The sequence below is a fragment of the Pseudorca crassidens genome, chromosome X (genome assembly GCF_039906515.1).
Source record: "Pseudorca crassidens isolate mPseCra1 chromosome X, mPseCra1.hap1, whole genome shotgun sequence".
Taxonomy (NCBI): domain Eukaryota; kingdom Metazoa; phylum Chordata; class Mammalia; order Artiodactyla; family Delphinidae; genus Pseudorca; species Pseudorca crassidens.
In genome coordinates, this window is record NC_090317.1 from 75,215,218 (window position 1) to 75,237,506 (window position 22,289).

Below are 22,289 nucleotides of genomic sequence, written 5' to 3' on the forward strand. Positions count from 1 at the left end.
TGCAAGGTTAGGTTGTTTATTCGAGATGTTTCCTGCTTCTTAAGGTGGGCTTGTATTGCTATAAACGTCCCCCTTAGAACTGCTTTTGCTGCATCCCACAGGTTTTGGGTCGTTGTGTCTCCATTGTCATTTGTTTCTAGGTATTTTTTGATTTCCTCTTTGATTTCTTCAGTGATCACTTCATTGTTAACTAGTGTATTGTTTAGCCTCCATGTGTTTGTATTTTTTACAGATCTTTTCCTGTAATTGATATCCAGTCTCATGGCGTTGGGGTCAGAAAAGATACTTGATACAATTTCAATTTTCTTAAATTTGCCAAGGCTTGGTTTGGGACCCAAGATATGATCTATCCTGGTGAATGTTCCATGAGCACTTGAGAAAAATATGTATTCTGTTGTTTTTGGATGGAGTGTCCTATAAATATCAATTAAGTCCATCTTGTTTAATGTATCATTTAAAGCTTGTGTTTCCTTATTTTCATTTTGGATGATCTGTCCATGGGTGAAAGTGGGGTGTTTAAGTCCCCTACTATGAATGTGTTACTGTCGATTTCCCCTTTTATGGCTGTTAGTATTTGCCTTATGTATTGAGGTGCTCCTATGTTGGGTGCATAAATATTTATAATTGTTATATCTTCTTCTTGGATCGATTCCTTGATCATTATGTAGTGTCCTTCTTTGTCTCTTTTAATAGTCCTTATTTTAAAGTCTATTTTGTCTGATATGAGAATTGCTACTCCAGCTTTCTTTTGGTTTCCATTTGCATGGAATATCTTTTTCCATCCCCTTACTTTCAGTCTGTATGTGTCTCTAGGTCTGAAGTGGGTCTTTTGTAGACAGCATATATAAGGGTCTTGTTTTTGTATCCATTCAGCTAATCTGTGTCTTTTGGTGGGAGCATTTATTCCATTTACATTTAAGGTAATTATCGATATGTATGTTCCTATTCCCATTTTCTAAATTGTTTTGGGTTCGTTATTATAGGTCTTTTCCTTCTCTTGTGTTTCTTGCCTAGAGAAGATCCTTTAGCATTTGTTGTAAAGCTGGTTTGGTGGTGCTGAACTCTCTCAGCTTTTGCTTGTCCGTAAAGGTTTTAATTTCTCCATCAAATCTGAATGAGATCCTTGCTGGGTAGAGTAGTCTTGGCTGCAGGTTCTTCTCCTTCATCACTTTCTGTATGTCCTGCCACTCCCTTCTGGCTTGTAGGGTTTCTGCTGAGAAATCAGCTGTTAACCTTATGGGGATTCCCTTATGTGTTATTTGTTGTTTTTCCCTTGCTGCTTTTAATATGCTTTCTTTGTATTTAATTTTTGACAGTTTGATTAATATGTGTCTTGGCGTATTTCTCCTTGTATTTATCCTGTATGGGACTCTCTGTGCTTCCTGGACTTGATTAATTATTTCCTTTCCCATATTAGGGAAGTTTTCAACTATAATCTCTTCAAATATTTTCTCAGTCCCTTTCTTTTTCTCTTCTTCTTCTGGAACCCCTCTAATTCGAATGTTGGTGCGTTTAATGTTGTCCCAGAGGTCTCTGAGACTGTCCTCAGTTATTTTCATTCTTTTTGCTTTATTCTGCTCTGCAGTAGTTATTTCCACTATTTTATCTTCCAGGTCACTTATCCGTTCTTCTGCCTCAGTTATTCTGCTATTGATCCCATCTAGAGTACTTTTAATTTCATTTATTGTGTTGTTCATCGTTGCTTGTTTCATCTTTATTTCTTCTAGGTCCTTGTTAACTGTTTCTTGCATTTTGTCCATTCTATTTCCAAGATTTCGGATCATCCTTACTATCATTATTCTCAATTCTTTTTCAGGTAGACTGGCTATTTCCTCTTCATTTGTTAGGTCTGGTTCATTTTTATCTTGCTCCTTTATCTGCTGTGTGTTTTTCTGTCTTCTCATTTTGCTTATCTTACTGTGTTTGGGGTCTCCTTTTTGCAGACTGCAGGTTCGTAGTTCCCGCTGTTTTTGATGTCTGTCTCCAGTGGCTAAGGTTGGTTCAGAGGGTTGTGTAGGCTTCCTGGTGGAGGGGACTTGTGCCTGTGTTGTGGTGGATGAGGCTGGATCTTGTCTCTGTAGTGGGCAGTTTCACGTCTGGTGGTGTGTTTTGGGGTGTCTGTGGCCTTATTATGATTTTAGGCAGCCTCTCTGCTAATGGGTGGGGTTGTGTTCCTGTTTTGCTAGTTGCTTGGCATAGGTTGTCCAGCACTGTGGTTTGCTGGTCGTTGAGTTAAGGTGGGTGCTGGTGTTAAGATGGAGGTCTCTGGGAGATTTTCGCCATTTGATATTATGTGGGGCTGGGAGGTCTCTTGTGGACCAGTGTCCTGAAGTTGGCTCTCCTACCTCAGAGGCAGAGCCCTGAATCCTGGCTGGAGCGCCAAGGGCCTTTCATCCACACGGCTCAGAATAAAAGGGCGAAAAAGTAGAGGGAATTAGTAGAAGTATGAGGAAAGAAAGAAGGAAAGGAGGGAAGGAAGGAAGGAAGGAAGAAAGAAAGAAGCAAAGAAGGAAAGAAGGCTGGAAGGATAGAAAGGAGGGAGGAAGGAAGGAAGGAGGGAAAGAAGGAAAAAGACAGAAAGAAGATACAGTAAAAATAAAATAAAGTATAATAAAGTTATTGAATTAAAAAATTCTTATTTAGAAAAAAAAAAAGGGGACGGATAGAACCTTAGGACAAATGTTGGAAGCAAAGCTATACAGACAAAATCTTACACAGAAGCATACACATACACCCTCACTAAAAGAGGTGAAGGGGGAAAAATCATAAATCTTGCTGTCAGAGACCACCTCCTCAATTTGGGATGATTCGTTGTCTAAAGGAGGGAAGGAAGGAAGGAAAGAAAGAAAGAACGAAGGTAAAGTATAATAACGTTATTAAAGTTAAAATTGATTATTAAGAAAAACATTTTAAGAAAAAACCATGGACGGATAGTACCCTAGGACAAATGGTGGAAGCAAGACTATACAGACAAGATCTCACACAGAAGCATACACATACACATTCACAAAAAGAGGAAAAGGGAAAAAAATCATAGATCTTGCTCCTAAAGTCCACCTCCTTAATTTGGGATGATTGGTTGTCTATTCAGGTATTCCACAGATGCAGGGTATATCAAGTTGATTGTGGAGCTTTAATCCGCTGCTTCTGAGGCTGCTGGGAGAGATTTCCCTGTCTCTTCTTTGTTCTCACAGCTCACAGGGGCTCAGCTTTGGATTTGGCCCTGCCTCTGCGTGTAGGTCGCTGGAGGGCGTCTGTTTTTTGCTCAGACAGGACGGGGTTAAAGGAGCCGCTGATTCGGGGCACTCAGGCCGGCGGGGAGGGAGGGGCATGGAGTGCGGGGCGGGCCTGCGGCGGCAAAGTCCGGCATGACTTTGCACCAGCCTGAGGCCCGCCGTGCGTTCTCCCGGGGAAGTTGTCCCTGGATCCCGGGAACCTGGCAGTGGTGGGCTGCACAGGCTCCGCGGAAGAGGGGTGTGGAGAGTGACCTGTGCTCGCACACAGGCCCCTTGGTGGCGGCAGCAGCAGCCTTAACGTCTCCCGCCCGCCTCTGGGGTCCGCGCTTTCAGCTGCGGCTCCCGCCCGTCTCTGGGGTTCGCGCTTTTAGCCGCGGCTCGCGCCCGTCTCTGCAGTTCCTTTAAACAGCGTTCTTAAACCCCTCTCCTCACGCACTAGGAAACAAAGAGGGAAGAAAAAGTCTCTTGCCTCTTCGGCAGGTGCAGACTTTTCCCCGGACTCCCTCCCGGCTAGCTGTGGTGCACTAACCCCTTCACGCTATGTTCAAGCCGCCAACCCCAGTCCTCTCCCTGCGCTCCGTCCTCAGCTCGCAGCCCCGCCCGCCCCGGCGGGTGAGCAGACAAGCCTCTCGGGCTGGTGAGTGCCGGTCGGCACCGATCCTCTGTGCGGGAATCTCCCCGCTTTGCCCTCCGCACCCGTTGCTGTGCACTCCTCCACGGCTTCGAAGCTCCCCCCTCCGCCTCCCGCAGTCTCCGCCCGCGAAGGGGCTTCCTAGTGTGTGGAAACTTTTCCTCCTTCACAGCTCCCTCCCACTGGTGCAGGTGCCGTCCCTATTCTTTTGTCTCTGTTTTTTCTTTTTTTCTGTTGCCCTACCCAGGCACGTGGGGAGTTTCTTGCCTTTTGGGAGGTCTGAGGTCTTCTGCCAGCCTTCAGTAGGTGTTCTGTAGGTGTTGTTCCACGTGTAGATGTATTTCTGCTGTATCTGTGGGGAGGAAGGTGATCTCCGCGTCTTACTCTTCCGCCATCTTCAAGGTCCCCCAGATGTATCTTTTTGAATTAGTGTTTTTGTTTTCGTTAGATATATACCCTGCAATAGAATTGCTGGATTATATGGTAGTGGCAGCCTTCGGTCCAGTGTGGAGCTGTGACTTCAGGCAAATGATGCTGGAGTCTTCTCTTGGTTCAGGCTGGTGTGTGCACCTAGGTAGTCACAGGAAACTAGTCAGTGAGACACACAGTTTCAGTCGGCCCTTTCTGCCTTGCTTTAGGAGCAAGCAAGCATTCATGTGCTCCTCAGGAGCAGAATCCAGGCTTTCTGCAGCCTTTCTGATAGTCCCACTGGTACTCTGACCAGCTAAGGGGGCTCGTCTTCCCTTTGTTGAGCCCCAGGGCTGTGGGGCCCAATATGTGGCTTGAACCACTCACTCCCCAAAGAGAATCCCCACCAGTGTAATCTCCCTTTTCCTCTGAGTCCCCTCCCAGGGGCATGAGTCCTGACCTGATTGCTTCTTTTCCCTATCTACCAAGTTCTGTGTGTGTCTTTCTTATAGCCTTAGTTGTACAGGAGTTTTTATGCTAGTCTCCAGTTAGTTTTCAGTGAGAATTATAGATATATTTTTGATGTGTTTATGGTGGGATGAACATACTCCTACTGTGCCATCTTGATTCAAGTCTCTTCATAACTTTACTTTTAATCTATCTTTGTCTTTTATATTTAAAGTGATGTCTTATACATAACATATAATTAACTCTTATTTTTTATGTGTCCTCACAGTCTCAGCTTTTTAATTGGTGTATTTAAAGTGATTATTGATATAGTTGGATAGATATCTACCATGTTTGTTACTGTTTTCTATTCATTGCCTCTGTTCTTTGTTCCTTTTTTTGTCTTCCATTCTTGTTCTGCATTCTCTTTTTTTCAATTGGAAATTGTAATATGATTCCATTTTTTGTCCTTTCTTAGCATATCAGTTGTACTTTTTTAAAAAAAAACTTTCTTCGAGGTTATCCTAGTGTTTTCAATATGCATTTACAGTTAAGCCATGTCTACTTTCAAATAACATTATTCTACTTCATTGGTAGTACAGGAACTTTATAACAGAGTATTTCCAATTTCTCCCTTGAGTCCCTGATAATATTGCTGTCATTCATTTCACTTTTTCATAATCTCTAATCACCAAATACATTGTTGCAATTATTATTTTGGACAAACTCTTATTTGTAAGATCAGTTAAGAATAAGAAAAATATAAGATTTTATTTTACCTTCATTCATTGCTTCTGTAGTGCTCTTCTTTATGTTGGTACACATTTCTGACCTATATCATTTTCTTTCTTAAGAACTGTAACACTTCTTGGACTCAGAGTCTACTGGCAACCAAATCCTTCAGTTTTTGTGTTTTTTGTGAAATTGTTTAATTTTCCTTCACTTTTGGAAGATAATGTCACTGGATACAGAATTCTAAGTTTGTGATTTTTAAAAATTTCAATGCCTTAAACATTTTACTCTACTCTCCTCTTTTTGCATTTTTTTGAAAAAAGAGAAGTCTTATCCTTACTCCTCTTTGAGTAAGGTGTTTTTTTCTCTTGCTTCTTTCAAGATTTACTCTGTGCCTTTTACTTTCTGTACTTTCAATATGACATGCCTGCATGTAGATTTTTTGGTATTTATCCTGCTATTATTCTCTGAGCTTCCTCAATCTGTTGTTTGTAACTGTGTTTAACTTTAGAAGGTTTTCAGTCATCATTACTTTAAATATTTCTTCTGTTTCTCTCCTTCATTTCCTTCTGGCATTCCTAGTATGCATATCTTACACCTTTTATAATTGTCCAACATTTCTTGAATAATCTACTCTATCTTCTTTATTCCATTTTGTCTGCATTTCAGTTTTTGAAATTTCTATTGGCATATATTCAGTTCACTGATTCTTTCCTTAGCCTTGCCCAGTCTGTTGGTGAGCCCATTAAAGGCATTCTTTATTTTTGCTAGTGTTTTTGATTGCTATCATTTCCCTTTGATTATTTCTTCAAATTTTCATGTCTGCTTATATTATCCATCTGTTCTTGTGTATTGTCCTCTTTTCCATAACAGCCTTTAGCTGTAATCCCTGGTTCTATGATTTCACCATCCACCATCTCTGCCTTCTTTGAGTCTGATTCTGATGCTGATTCTTCAGACTGTGTTTGTTGGTTTGTTTTTCCTTTTTGCATGCCTTGTAATATTTTGTTGAAAGCTGAACATGATGCCCTGGGTAAAAGGAACTGAGGTAAAAAGGCCATTATTATGAGGTTTTATGCTTATCTGACTAGGATTTAGGCTGTGCTTAGTTTGCTATAGCTGTTCTTGTCAGAGGCCAAAATTTCCTCTGGTATCTTTGTTTTTTGTCTTCCCTATTGTCTTTGGATTTCTTCAGAGAGATATTCTTAAATAAGGTTTGATACTGGTTACAGCAACAGGCTTCTGCTTCTGGGCTTCTGCTCTGGCAAGCTTGGATTCTCCATATTCAACTCTCTATCCAATTTTTGAGGCAGTGGTTTTTCCTCTGACTTCAATGCTCTGTTGGTTCTAAGAAGAGTTGTTGATTCTCAGCTTAGCTTTTCCTTGTATGAGGATGGTCACAATAACTTCCAAGCTTCTTACTTGTTAGGCCAGAAACTGGAAATCTTGCATCAGTCACTTTTTCTATCTTGGCTTTATGTTCCCTATCTGTAAAATAAAGGGATAAGATCACTGCTTGGTGGCACAATTCTCCTCCAGCCCTAACATTCTGTTGAATCCGTAAGAACTGACTTACATGAATGACTATGCTGTTATGTGACATTTGTTACCCTTCTTCTACAGGCAGACCTCCAGGTGGACAAGGAGAGACACAATTTCTTTGAGTCGTCCCTTGATTATGTTTATCAAATCCAGGAAGTTCAGGAGTCTAAGAAGTTCAATATTGTGGAGCCAGTAAGTTCTATCTGTTGATGAATGGTCTAAAAATATTTACCAAATCTCAGGTAAATGTGGAGAACTTTGATTATAAAATTGGAGTCTCCAAGAATATGAAGGATAGTCAGTGCTTAGTAATGAATGTCACAGAAGTAGACACACTGGCTTATGTTACTCTTGCTCTCTCACTAATATTCTCTCTCTCACTCTTCTTTTCCCTCCCCCACACTCCTTCCTCCCCCATTTCTCTCTATAGCTATGATTTTTTCTTTATCTTTCTTTTCCTCCTCTCCTTCCTTCCCTTCCTTGATTTCTCTGTCACCTTTCATTTTACCTTGTTCTCCTCCCTTCCTTCCTCTCATACTTTCATAAGGTTTCTGAATGTACTCATCATATCCCAGACACTGTTCTAGGAACTCATGTTCCTTTCATTCAGTGACTTCCCATTCTACTATTTTTACTTCCATCTTTTGAAAATTTTTCTAATTAAATAGCCTTAATTTATTATAAAAGATGACGGGCTGTGGTTTGACAACTATGTTGAATTTTAACAACTTTCTTTTTTATTATAAAATAATGTAGAAAACAATGTAAAAAACAATTGCAGAAAAGCTATAAAAACTTATATGTAGAACAAAACAAATACAACAAATCTCCCATACAGAGATGATCACTGTTAATATTGTGGCATTTTTCCTCCTAAATTCCCTGTGTATCTGTTATATTCCTTTCTCTATCTATTGTGCATGTGTACTTGTAGAGGTGTGTACACATGTGCATGTGTGTTTACACATGTTACACATGAATATGTATATATCTGTGTACATGTGTATCTGTGCTCACAGTTGTATATATCTGCATATGTATATGTGCAAACAAGTATTTATTAATTTATCCAATAAGCATTTATTGAGCTTCTGTTATGTGCCAGGCACAGTGCTAAACACTGGGTATCCTATAGTGAAAAAGACAGACTCAGTTTCTGTCTTTATGAAGACTATACTTTCATGGGGTAGACAGAAGGGAAAGAAGGATACACATAAATAAAATAACTATAAGTTGTGATAAGGACTAAAACAAAGAACAAGAACAGACAGCTACTTTAGATCAAGTGGTCAAGGGGCACCTCTGAAAGTGTCATTTAAGATGAGATCTAAAGAAAGAGAAGATGAGGCAATGTGAATAATGGGGAAAGAACATTCCAGGCACAGAAAAACACATGTGCAAAGTCCGTAAGTTAGAAAAGAATGATGTGCTCAAGGAATGAAAAGATTAATGCCTTTAGATACTGGTGAGAGTGGCAGGAAACAATATCTGACAGGAAGGCATAGGATCTGTAAGCATGGTGAAGGGGTTAGGTTTTAGTCTAAGTATAGTAGAAAAATCACTGACGGGTATTAAATAGGATATGACATGCTGATTTTGTTGTGTGGAGAAGGACTTGGAAGTGGGCAACAGTGGGATTGAGGAAACCAGTTCGGAGGCTACTGCAGTGGTCTAGGCAAGCAAAAATGTTGCTTTGGGTTCAGATGGTGGTAGTAGAAACAGAAAAGAATGATTGGATTAGAGATATATTTTAGAAGCAAAACTGACAGGAATTACTGATTGATTAGATTGAGATGTGAGTGAAAGAAATCAGAATACTTTCTGGCTTGATTGACTGAGTGGGTGGTGGTGTCATTTCCTGAGATGGGAAACCTTGGAGAGAAACAGGAAGAATGTCTATATAACTGTGTGTGTGCTACACACACTCATATGCATTTATATGTATGTGTACATATATATGTACATATATATAACTATATATGTATATATACATACGTGTATAGTACATAAATGTGTACATAGTTTTTATATGTTTATGTATATATAGTTTGTGTTTATGTACATATATACACACATATTTATGTGTTTGTATGTATATATGTGTGCACATATGTATATGTACTCACCTGTTTACTTTCTAAAAAGAACAGAGCAGTTTTTACTACTTCCTATTACACTCTACTATTACCAGCATTGAGCATTGCTTTTAAAATGTTTGTATTTGATAGATGAAGATTGTATTTTCTTTTGTTTTTATTTGTGTATATTTGATTTTTATTGGGGTTGAACATTTTAAACATTAAAAATATATTTTATTGATCATTTCTACGTCTTCTTCTGCAATGTCCCAACCCCTCCCTGAAACATTTCTAACTTGAAAATTGGTTTTCAAAAAAAATATCCTTGGATCTTTTAGCATTATGACAGTCTTCATTATGCCATTTAGCTATTTTAATTTATTGAGTACCTATTCTGTGCCATTCCTGAGGATATAAAGACACAGTCTATTCCCACATTATGTCCATATTGTCCACATTATGAATGGTTTTATGTGCTATCTGAAAAGGGTATTGATGAATAAATTTGGTAATAGTTCTTATTTTGTAGATCTGAGTCCAGTGTTAATGTTTAACCTAATAAAAGAATAGCTATGTGTAGACCTGTTTGTGTTTGTGTTACTGCTTTTAACACTATACTCCACTGTGTGGAGTTTCTTTTTGTGCATCTATTTCCTTTATTTGATTAATGAGAAGGTGCTGGTGATAAAGTTATTTTTATACATTTTTCCCTAGGTCTTGGCCTTTCTTCATAGCCTCTTCATTTCCAACAGCTTGACCGTGGAGCTCACACAGGATTTCCTCCCATATAAACAGCAACTCCAGCTCAGTTTACAGAATGTGAGTTTACATGTGGGTTTCTTCACCTGTCTCTGCATTCCAATTGGATTTCAGCTCTAATATCTTGACCTTGGAGTTCTAGGTTATTACATCCCAGATAATTTGTCAGGACAGACTGGTATGGATCACAAATGTTTTAGTGTACTAGATTGTTCTTACTCTTCCAGTTTCAGCTCTTCCCTGTGTTTGAGGCTGACCATTGTTCAAACCCACCCTTCTACCCACTGACGTGTCTATCTATCCAATATTTATTAAATGTTGCTAGTTTGTTATATCTCTCCCAGATCAGAAACCACCTATGCGCTTTTTAAAGCACAGGTCTTATGCTCCTTCCCTGCTAGTTAGTCAGGACACTCTCTTTGTAGGTTTTATTACCACAAATGCCCATTTTCCCCTCTTTTCCTTTTCTCACTACTTTTCTCATTACATTACTAGAGTTGAATAAATTATTTTTAAAGGTTGTCTCCACCTTCTTTCCCATGCTGTTTCTTTTTTTTTTTTTTGCGGTACGCGGGCCTCTCACTGTTGTGGCCTCTCCCATTGCGGAGCACAGGCTCCGGACGCGCAGGCTCAGAGGCCATGGCTCACGAGCCTAGCTGCTCCACGGCACGTGCGATCTTCCCAGACCGGGGCACGAACCCGTGTCCCCTGCATTGGCAGGCAGACTCTCAACCACTGCGCCACCAGGGAAGCCCATCCCATGCTGTTTCTTATAGATGGGCATAGGCACACCCTCCCCTTCCTTGTCACATATATTATTTTTCTCATTTACTTATTTAACCCACATTTAACAAATACTTAGGTATGTAATGAGCATATACTCTGTGCCAGACATTGTAAAATGCACTGGACATACCATAATGAGGCATGTTAGTTTTTGCCTTCAAGGAATATATAGTCTCTTGGAGCCGAGAGATATAAACAGAGATATATCATAATTACTTATGAAAAGTGCTAAAATACAGTTAAGACCAAAAAAGTTAAAGCATAGAGAGTGGAATAATTGACTATCTGGTACAGTAAAAGAAGGCATCACTGAGTTAGTGACTTTGGACTTGTTACATTGCATAAAATTTATAGTTGTATTTTTAGATGGAAACGGTAAGTTGAAGTGGAAATAAACTTTACTTGGTTGTTTAGGAGAATGCTGATTTACAGGTATTGTTAATTGTTGTTTTTCTTTCTGGGTACTGTCTTTCACCAGAATGTGAGCGCCCCTCTCTTCTGCTGATTTACAAAATATTCCTATAACCAGGAATATTTAGTTGTGTACTTTTAAATATATTACTTCTTAACATTAGCTTTTGCTATTCATGGGCATGAAAACATAGGTTTTCCATTAACCTATGTTCAAAGAGAGCACCCTGTCATATCCTTTATTCTAATGGCCTGGATTTGATTCAGAGTCAAGTAGGCAGTAGCTTTACTTGAGGCAGAATGTAGAAGTTGCCGTGATAATATTATCTTTGGGAACCTTCTTTATAGCCTCCCTTTTCGTAAGGCAGGGGTCAGTCTGATGCTCAGAATTCTTAGAGCCTTTATTTATTGGAGACTTTTGTCATTTTCATTAGAAAATGTCTCCCAGATGTGGTTTTATGGGTACATTGGTATTTATGTTTCCCTCTCCCATTTAGACTTTAGTACTGTTAAACTCCACTAAACTGTTTTCTAATTACTATGCCATTCAACATTTGTTTTTTTGCTATGTTGTAGCACATGGTGAAAGCCAAGAAAACTCTGCAGTGGGTCTCTGACCAGTGAATGCTTATTCATCATGATGGTGATGATGATAATGATTATGATGATAATGTCTTACAGACAAGAAATCATTTCTCCAGTACCCGAGAAGAGATGGAAGAACTTAAGAAAAGGATGAAAGAAGCTCCACAGACATGCAAACTTCCAGGACAGCCAACCATCGAAGGCTATCTCTATACACAAGAGAAATGTATGTGGGAATACAGGGATAGCTACTGGGTTTCAGTAGGCTGACACCAGCTGCCACTTGGCTTCTCCAAACTCCAGGCACCCATATAGTTCATAGACCCCTGCCAGCTATACCTATTTGGAGAGTAGTGTGGGAACAGAGAAAACAAAAAGGAAGGAGAAATTGGAGGAGGAGGTTAAGGATTTGTCTTACAAAGGCTGTGGGATGATAAGACCTAAGGTTTTCTCTGAGATTCAAAATGGGGATTGTTAATTGCTTAATCCTTTCAATGACTCTTTGGGGCTAAAAGGGAGGTAGGAGAAAGGAGACATAAAATAATACTTATTATACCTACTATATTCCAGGCATGGTGTTAAGTGCTTTAAATATACTACCTCATGAAATCTTTGAAACCACCTTATCATACCCATTTTACACATGAAGCCACCGAGGCTTAGAGAGATCACTAGTTGAAAGTCACCCAACTATCATGTATCAGGGCTAAGTGTAAATTCAGGTTTGGGAAATGCCAGAACCTATGCTCCTACAGCTATACCCTATACCTTCCACTGCCTTAGGATGATAAACTTGCCCTTAAAGCACTACACAACCATTGCGATTTCAGTGAGCAACACAGTTGTTCATTGCTAACCAAGGAAAATGGGTTAACTTATCTGGTCACTGAATATCGCAGAGGGTTCAAGCTTTTCTACCTCCTAAATAACATTATGTAAACTTGTATGTGCTATTTGATTTTCCTTTTGAACTATGACCCAATGTCCCCAAAGCCTGTGATTTCATTCCCTGACCAGAATTATTCTACCTGGTGAGTAGGCAAATGAGACTACCCAGAGGTTACCAGTGGCAAAACCCACTGAAATCCACAAAACATGGTATTTCAGCAGTGATATTATCATGCTTTTCATCCCTTAGAGCAACTCACTTTGATGGTTTTCAAAGATGTGTTCTTCTATTTGTCAGGTTCATCTCTTCAACTCTCCATTGCAGGATCTCTCAGTCTCAGTGGTATTGACATTTCAGGCTGGCTAATTCTTTGTTTCGAGCAGTTATCCTATGCATTATAAGGTGTTTAGAAGCATCTATAGCCTCTCCCCACTTTATTCTAATAGCACTTCCCAGGTGTGATAACCAAAAATGTTTCTAGACATTGCCAAATATCCCCTGGGAGGCAAAATTGCCCCTACTGGAGAACCACTGTTATATTATAAGAGAGGCACAGAGTAATGAGTATGTAATCTTGGCTCTAATATCAACTAACTATGTGATCCTTCTATGCCCCAGTTTTCTAATTTGTTAAATGGATATGACATTCCTACTCAGTTGAATGTATGCTTACTAAGAATCCTTTTTGCCAAACAATATGCAATGCATTGGGGGTACAAAAAATGGATCAAGCTTGGTTTTTGCCCTCAAGAAGTTCACAGTCTGATTAAGACACAAGTATATCGAGAACTATAATGAAATGTGTTGAGCACTGCATTTGGGGCATATATCTAAGGGCTTCACTGAGGAAGTGATATATGAACTGAAACTTGAATTATGACTGGGAGTTTGACAGGTAAAGAAAATGGCAAAGAAAATTCCAGGTGTATACCACTGCATGAATAAAGGCACAGAGGTGTGTGAGGTTATAGTTTGTTTGTAGGGTCTTGGTTTTACAAGGACAGTCCTGGTTTATACTTGTTGTCCTGATATAATTAGTGATAGTGCCTTATTCACTCTTAAATATGTCTTGAACTTGGTCTATATATTATATTGCCACCTATTTTTTTGGTAACTGAATATAATTCCATGAGACAAGAGCATAGAGGTGAGGGTGGCAAAAGACAAAGTTGGAAAGGTAAATACGATCACATTATAAAAGGCTTTGTGAGCCAACCTAAGGAGTTTGGAGAGAGTGGGAAAGCCATGGGTGGTTTATAATAAAAAGAATGATATAAATAAACCTATAATTAAAAAAATATTTCTCTAACAAAAGAGTAGAGAATGGGCTAGAAAGGAGTGATCACAGATAGGGGAAACCAAAGAGAAGGCCACTGAAAGAATTAATTGGAGAAATAGTGAATTTTTGTTTTGTTTGAAAGAGCTCATAAAACATTTTTTAAAAAGTCAGAAATAGGGTCCTGAATGAATTCAGTTCTGAAAGGGGTGAAAGGAGAGACATGTAGGGGATTGAAGGGCAGGTTACAGGGAAGGAGGAGCAGAAGATTACAGATGTTTCCAGATCATACAATAGGATATATAATGGGAGCATTCACAGGGAACATGGCAAGGAGAGTGGTTTGGAGCAAGCCAGAGCAGATGTGGAAAGCAGTTGATGATGATTAGGTTATCCATCTGTGTAGTGGGCAAGTGGTACTGCACGGCTGGAGCTCAGGGGAAAAGTAGCACTAGATCTGGATCATGACCATGAAGAATAATCTGTACACAGCTTCTGTCTTAGGGGTGGACTGACCATGAAGACAAAATACTTATTCTATCAGCTCACTGTTGCCTATCTTTGTAGGGGCTTTGGGAATATCCTGGGTGAAATACTACTGCCAATATGAGAAAGAGACCAAAACGCTCACCATGACACCTATGGAGCAGAAGCCAGGTGCTAAGCAGCAGGTCAGTTCTTTTATGGGCCACATATTTTTGAAATACATCTGTGACTGCATCTCAGAAAAGAGTATATGTTGACTTTGTGTCAAAGAATCAAGTCCACCACTGTTGTGTGAAGCCATGACTTCATATGTTCTTTGTGGCCTAAGTTTGCATTGGGCCAGATACTACTCAGTTGAGTGAAAAATCTGTGTTAATGATTCTAGGCCTTCTGAAAGTGCCTGTACTTTTTTAGATCATTATTACAAGAGTCTATCACATTGTACAAAGAAAATTTGCAAAAAAAATATGGTTAAATTGGAGGAGAGTATTACTTGCTTTTAAGAAGGCTCTACTATAGGATTCCTTTAAATAGTTAAGACTTTAAAATACAAAACATTTTCCAAAATTCCTTTTTTCAAGGAGTATTCTGTTGCCTAAAGTTGGAATAATCTATACCCCACATTGTATGTAATGCTCAAATATCTTTAAACAGTTAATGCATCTTCTTCTGCCCTCCAAACTTTCCCCTACTCTCCAAAATGGCAAGATGAGTTTAACACACTGAGAAGATAGTTCACTAACCTGGAGGAACCTGATCTTATATATATATGTTATATTATGTTATACATTATATATTATTTTTTATGTATGACCACCCAGCTAAAAAAATTATTCTGTTATCTCACTTTTGCCTATCTTGGTAGGGGCTTTGGGAACACATGCACACACACACACACACACACACACACACACACACATACACACACACGCACACATGTACACACACCTGAATGTTTCTTAAGATAAAAGCTGATAGACTGACTCTTCATATTCTAAAAGTAGTTAAGTGTGTCCCTTTAACTGTTTCTCAGACAGGGTCTTAGGGCATATTTTTAAGGATTTCCCTTATTTACAAATTGTTTATAAAGTGAAAAAAAGATTTACTTGTTAGCATTGAAAGTTGTGGTGCATGAAGACCCAATTTCGATAGGCAGAAATTTGGAGACTTTTTCTCCGTTGCTGGTGCTTTCCATGGAAGATCTCTCTTATGTGGCTTATTCATAGGAAATTAGTGATGATTGAGATTTGGTGGCAGACTGTTGAAAAACTGCTTTTCTTTTTTGTCATTAACCACAAGTTTTGCCACTCTGCTTTGAATGTGGATTAGACATGGGATGCACCTCTAACAGAGCATACCATATTGGGTCTCCACAACCCTCATCCATGTTTCTATGCGGGCCAGTTATTCATCCATGAATCCAAAACTCTCCTTAGTTTCCAGTCTGCCAATTGCCAAAGAACCTTTCAACGTGGTTCCAATAAATTGTGCTGTAGCACAGAATTTGTCCCATTTCTGTCAGAACTTAGCTTATGTATCTGACTGGCAAGTGCTTTTAAGTAACACTGTCCTGTAGTCTCTTTCTTTTCTTTTTCTACACACATTACTTTCCAAACTTTGGACTTCAAAGTTCCTTTCTTAGGCAGGTCCTACTGCAAAGCTGAGGCCAGAGGCAGCAGATACCACGTTCATAGGTTCTTAGCAGATGAGAGCAAGCCCTTCTTTTAGTTATTCTTTCCCCCTGCCCTTTTAATTGAGTGGCTACTTGCAAAACTGCAGTAAGTGTCAGCCTAAGCAATTTAAATATGGGACTCTTTATGGAATGGAAAGAGGAACTTGCTTGACCATTTACAGCAAAGGGGAGGTGGAAGTAGTTACTTTAATTTCCATAAACTGAATTGGAGATGGTTTCTTCTTATCATTTCTCTCAGTTCCTTTTACTAGTTTGTGTTTTAGAAAGGTAAATAATACAAATAAGTGAGACTATAATAATGATAACACCATAAAAGCCACTATTTATTCAATGTTTGCTGTTCACCAGGCTCTGAGCTAGACATTTGCTGCCATGGGCCATTTACTTTCTCAGCAGCACTGTGAAGTATCATTAGCCCAATTTGGAGTTGGAAGAATTAGCTCTCTTTCTGACTGTGGTACTTACAAGTGTACTCTAGTAGTTCAGCTTATCAACTTCCATTTGGGTTGTACTGCTTACTTTACAGAGCACAATCCCAAATACTATTTTATAAGATTCTCATCCCTTCCCTTTCAGGTAGTTGTAAGAGGCAAGAGAGCTACATTTTGAATCACAATAACTAATTTTACCTATTTATTCATTTACTTATTCCTTCATTCATTCTTCATATCAAATATTTTTCCCTTCCAGTTATACTGAGATATAACTGACATACAGCACTGTATAAGTTTAAGGTGTACAGCATAATGATCTGACTTACATACAATATGAAAGTATTATCACAATAAGTTTAGTGAACACCCATTGTCTTATACAGGTACAAAATTAAAGAAAAATTTTTTTTCTTGTAATGAGTACTCTTAGGATTTACTCTCTTTACAATTTTCATATATAACATACAGAAGTGTTAATTATATTAATCATGTTATACATAACATCCCTAGTATTTACTTATCTTACGATGGGAAATTAGTACCTTTAGATGCCTTCGTCCAATTCCCTATTCCCTCAGCTTCCACCTCTGGTAAGCACAAATCCAATCTCTGTTTTCTATGAGTTACTTTGTTTATTTGTTTGTTTATCAAGTATAATTGACCTGTAACACAATGTTAGTTCCTGATGAACAACATAGTGATTCGGGATTTCTATGTATTATAAAAGGATCACCATGATAAGTCTAGTTATGATCTGTCACCATATAAAGATAGTACATAATTATTGATTATATTCTCCATACTGTACATTTCATACCTGTGATTCATTTATTTTGTAACTGGAAATTTATACCTCTTAACCTTTCTCACCTATTTTTCACATCCTGCCCCCCCTTTCCCTCTGGCAGCCACCTGTTTGTTCTCTGTACCTATGATTCTATTTCTGTTTCATTATGTTGGTTCATTTGTTTTGTTTTTTGGATTTAACATATAAGTGAAATCATATGGTATTTGTCTTTGTCTGACTTGTTTCACTTATCATAATACTCTCGAGGTTCATCCATGTTGACGCAAATGGCAAGATTTCATTCCCTTGTATGGCTGAGTAATATTCCATGGTTTTCATATACCACATGTTTTTTAATCCATTTATCTACTCGTGTGCACTTAGATTGCTTCCATATCTTGGCTATTGTAAGTAATGCTCAACATAGGGGTGCATATATCTTTTCTAATTAGTGTGTTTGTTTTCTTCTGACAAATACCCAGGAGTGGAATTGCTGGATCATATGGAAGCTTTATGTTTAAATTTTTGAGGAATCTCCATACTGTTTCCCACAGTCGCTGCACCAATTTAAATTCCCACCAAGAGTGTACTAGGGTTTCCTTTCCTCTACATCCTCACCAATATTTGTTATTTGTGGTCTTTTTGATGATAGCCATTCAGTCAGATGTGAGGTGACATCTCATTGTGGTTTTGATTTGCATTTCCCCAATGATCAGCGATGCTAAGCATCTTTTAATGTTCCTGTTGGCCATTTGTTTGTCTTCTTTCAAAAAATTCAGGCCCTCTGTCTATTCTTTAAATAGTTTTTTTTTAACTTTGAGTTTTATGAGTTCTCTGTATATTTTGGATATTAACCCTGTATCAGATATATCATTTACAAATATTGTCTCCCATTCAGTAGGTGGCCTTTTCATTTTGTTTATAGTTTCCTTCGCTGTGCAAAAGCTTTTTAGGTTGAAGAAATCCCATTTGTTTATTTTTGCTGTTGTTGCCCTTGCCTGAGAAGACAGATCCAATAAAATATTGCTAAGCCTGATGTCACAGAGAGAACAGCCTATGTTTTCTTCTAGGAGTTTTATGCTTTCAAATCCTACACTTAAGTCTTTAATTCATTTTGAGTTTATTTTTGTATATGATGTGAGAAAGTAGTCCAGTTTGATTCTTTTGCATGTAGCTGTCTAGTTTCCCAACATCATTTATTGAAGAGACTGTCTTTTCCCCATTGTATAGTCTTGCATCCTTTGTCATAGATTAATGGACTACATAAGTGTGGGTTCATTATTGGTCTCTCTGTTCTGTTGCATTGATTTATGTGTCTGTTTTTGTGCCAGAACAATAATGTTTTGATTACTGTATCTTTGTAGTATAGTTTGAAATCAGGGAGCATGTTAACTTCAGCTTTGTTCATCCTTCTCAAGATTGTTTTGGCTACTCAGGGTTTATGCATTTACATACAGATATTAGAATTACGTGTTCTAGTTCTGTGAAAAATGCCATTGCTAGTTTTATAGTGATTACATAGAATCTGTAGATTACCTTGGGTAGTACGGTCATTTTAACAATATTAATTCTTCTAATCCACAAGCATGGAGTATCTTTACATTTGTTTGTATCATCTTCAGTTTCTTTCATTAGCATCTTATAGTTTTCTGAGTATAGGCATTTTACCTCCTTAGATTATTCCTAGGTATTTTATTTTTTTATGAGATTATAAATGGGATTATTTTATTAATTTCTCTTTCTGATAGTTTGTTGTCAGTGTGTACAAATGCCACAGATTTCTGTATATTAATTTTGTATCCTGCAACTTTACTGAATTCTTCAATGAGTTCTAATAGTTTTTTTGGTAGCATCTTTAGGATTTTGTATATGTGGTATCATGTCATCTGCAAACATTGACACTTTTACTTCTTCCTTTCCAATTAGGATTTGTTTTCTTTTTTCCTTGTCTGATTGCTGTGGCCTGCAATGCCAATACTATGTTCATTAAAACTGGTAAGAGTGGGTATCCTTGTTTTGTTTCTGGTCGTAGAGGAAATGCTTTCAGCTTTGCACCATTGACTATGATGTTAGCTGTGGGCTCATCATATTTGACCTTTATTACGTTGAGGCATGTTCCCTGTATATCAATTTTGTTAAGAATTTTTTTATCATAATGGATGTTGCATTTTGTCAAAAGCTCTTTCTGCATCTCTTGAGATGATCATATGATTTTTTAGTCTTCAGTTTATTAAGTGGTGTATCACATTGATTTGTGGATATTGAACCATCCTTGCATCCCTGGGGTAAATCCCAGTTGATTATTGTATATGATCCTTTTAATGTACTGTTGAATTGGCTTTCCTAAAGTTTTGTTGAGGATTTTTTTCATGTATGTTCATCAGTGATATTGGCCTGTAATTTTCTGTTTTTGTGGTGTCTTTGTCTGATTTTGATATCAAGGTGATGCAGGCCTCACAGAATAAATTCAGAAGTGTATTGCCACTATAATTTTTTGAAATAGTTTGAGAGGAATAGGTGTTGGTCTTCTTTAAATGTTTGGTAGAATTCACCTGTGAAGCCATCTGGTTCTGTACTTTTGTGTGTTGGGAGTATTTCTTTTAATTACTCATTCAGTTTCATTACTGGTAATTGGTCTGTTTGTATTTTCTATTTCTTCTTGATTCAGTTTTGGAAGGTTGTACATTTATCTCTAGGAATTTCTCTTAGGTTGTCCATTTTATTGGTGTTTGATTGATCATAGTAATCGCTTATGATCCTTGGTATTTCTGTGTTGTTGGTTGTAACTTCTTTTTTATTTCTGATTTTATTGATTTGGGCCCTCTCTCTTTTTTCTCAATGACTCTGGGTAAAGATTTATCAATTTTGTTTATGTTTTCAACCATCTCTTAATTTAATCTATCTTTTCTATTTTTTGTTTTTTAGTCTCTATTTCATTTATTTCTGCTCTGATCTTATGATTTCTTTTCTTGTAGTGACACTGGCTTTTGTTTGTTCTTCTAGTTACTTTATGTGTAAGGTCACGTTGTTTATTTGAGATTTTTCTTGTTTCCTGAGATAGGCTTGTATTGGTGTAACATTCACTTTTAGAATTGCTTTTGTTGCATTCCACAAATTTTGGATTGTTTTGTTTTCATTTTCATTTGTCTCCAAGTATTTTTGATTTCCTCTTTGATTTCTTCAGTGATCCTTTGGTTGTTTGGTAACACAGTGTTTATCCTCTACATGTTTATAGGTTTTTTTGCAGTTTTTTTCTTGTAGTTGATTTCTAGTCATAGTGTTGTGGTTAGAAAAGATACTTGATATGATTTCTGTCTCCTTAAATTTACCAACACTTGCTTTGCATCCTAGCTTGTGATCTATCCTGGAGAGTGTTATGTGCACTTGAAAAGAATGTATATTCTGCAGCTAGCTTTTGAATAGAATGTCTTATATATAAAAAGAGGCCCCTCTTTTGGTGGGGCCTACTATTATGGGCAAACTGGTGGGCAACCCCCCGTGGTTGGTTGCCAGGCCCTGCCTACTGCTGAAGCTACCACCTGCTGGTGGGCTGGTCTGCATTCCATTGCAGTTGGCTGTGGGGCCCAGGGAGTCCTGGAACTGGTTATTTCCCCATGGTAGTTTAGGCTGTGTCCTGGTCCTTACCCACTGGTGGGCTTGGCCAGGTCACTGGTTGGCTTCTTGTGAAGCCCAAAGGAAGGGTCCCAGAGCAGGTGTCAAGCTGCTGCTGGGTCAAGCAGGGGTCTAAGGACTGGTGTCAGCCTGCTGTTTGGTGGGGCTGGATCCTGGGTAAGCTGGCTGTGGGGCACAGTATGTCTCAAAGCTGGTTTCAGCACACAGCTGGGCAGTGTTGGAGCCCATTGTATCCTGGGGCTGTTGCCTGCCTGCTCCAGAGTAAGGCCAGTGCCTGGAGCTTTTGCCCACTTACTGGTGAGCAGGGCTGAGCCCTGTGCTCTCTGTTAGATGACACTGGGTCCTGGAATGGCTGGGTAGTCCAGGGGGACCTATTGCTGCTGCTAGCCTGATGGTGGATGGGGCTGTTTCCCTCTGTGGCTGGACTAGCATGTCCTAGGACTTTTTCCAACTAGCTGGTGGGTGGGGCCAGGTCTGACATTAATAAGCTACAAGGGGAACTCCAAAATGGTGCTCCTCAAAATGGCTGCCACCAGTGTCTATGTCCCTAGGGTGAGTTCCAGTTGTCTCCTGTCTCTCTGGGAGGGTCTCTAATACCAGCAGGTTGATTTGACCCAGGCCCCTTTCAAATTACTGCTTTTGTCCTGGTTCTCAGAGCAGGTGAGATTTTGTGTGCACCCTATAAGAATAGAGTGTCTATTTCCTATAGCCCTCTGGCCCTCCTGAAAGGAAGCCCTGGCTTTCAAAGCCAGATGTTCTGAGGCCTTGTCTTCCCAGGTCAGGACCCCCTGACAAGGAATCCCATATGGGGGTCAGTTTATCCCTTGCCCCTTAGGGATAAACTCTGCGATTGTAATTATCTTCCTGTTTGTGGATCATGTACCCAGGGGTGTGCGCCTTGACTATACCATGTCTGTGCCCCTCCTACTTGTCTAGTTGTGGTTCCTTCCTTATACCTTTAGCTGTAGAAGATCTTTTCTGCTAGTCTTCAGGTGATTCTCATCATTGATCATCGCTCCGTAAATAGTTGTAATATTGGTGTGCACATGGGAGGAAGTGAGCTAAGGGTCATCCTACTCCACCTCTTGGACACTCTTGTCTCAAGAACTAGTCTTAAGTCCTAGTTCTGTGGCCTAGTAAATTGTGATCTTGAGTAAATTACTTAATGTTGCTCAGTATCATTTTTCTCAGAAAAAATGGCAAGGATGATAATGTAGTTTATATTTATTGAGCACTAACTCTTTACTAGGTACTAGAGATATAAAGATAAATAAGACACTGCCCACATCCTTGAGGAGATCTCAGTCAAGTGGGGAAATCAGACATGAAAAAAAAAAGCTTTAATACAATGCAGAAAACACATAGCAGACAGTATATGGTATTGGGGAAGGATTTTTGAGGAAATGAAAGCTGAACTACAAGTTGCAGAACAAGTTAAGAGTTTAGCCAGTCAAAGAATATAGATAAAGTCAATTT

General features: G+C 38.8%; 1 protein-coding gene across 6 annotated transcripts in view; it reads left to right on the forward strand.

The window, feature by feature from the left end:
- Positions 1–22,289, forward strand: part of OPHN1 (oligophrenin 1) — a 602,961-nt gene that overhangs the window by 339,283 nt on the left and 241,389 nt on the right. For all 6 annotated transcript variants that reach the window (XM_067724252.1, XM_067724257.1, XM_067724254.1 and 3 more), the window contains 4 exons: positions 7,078–7,188; positions 9,789–9,893; positions 11,712–11,841; positions 14,348–14,451. In XM_067724252.1, coding sequence (XP_067580353.1) covers positions 7,078–7,188; positions 9,789–9,893; positions 11,712–11,841; positions 14,348–14,451 — 450 coding nt within the window. The remainder of the gene's footprint in view (positions 1–7,077; positions 7,189–9,788; positions 9,894–11,711; positions 11,842–14,347; positions 14,452–22,289) is intronic.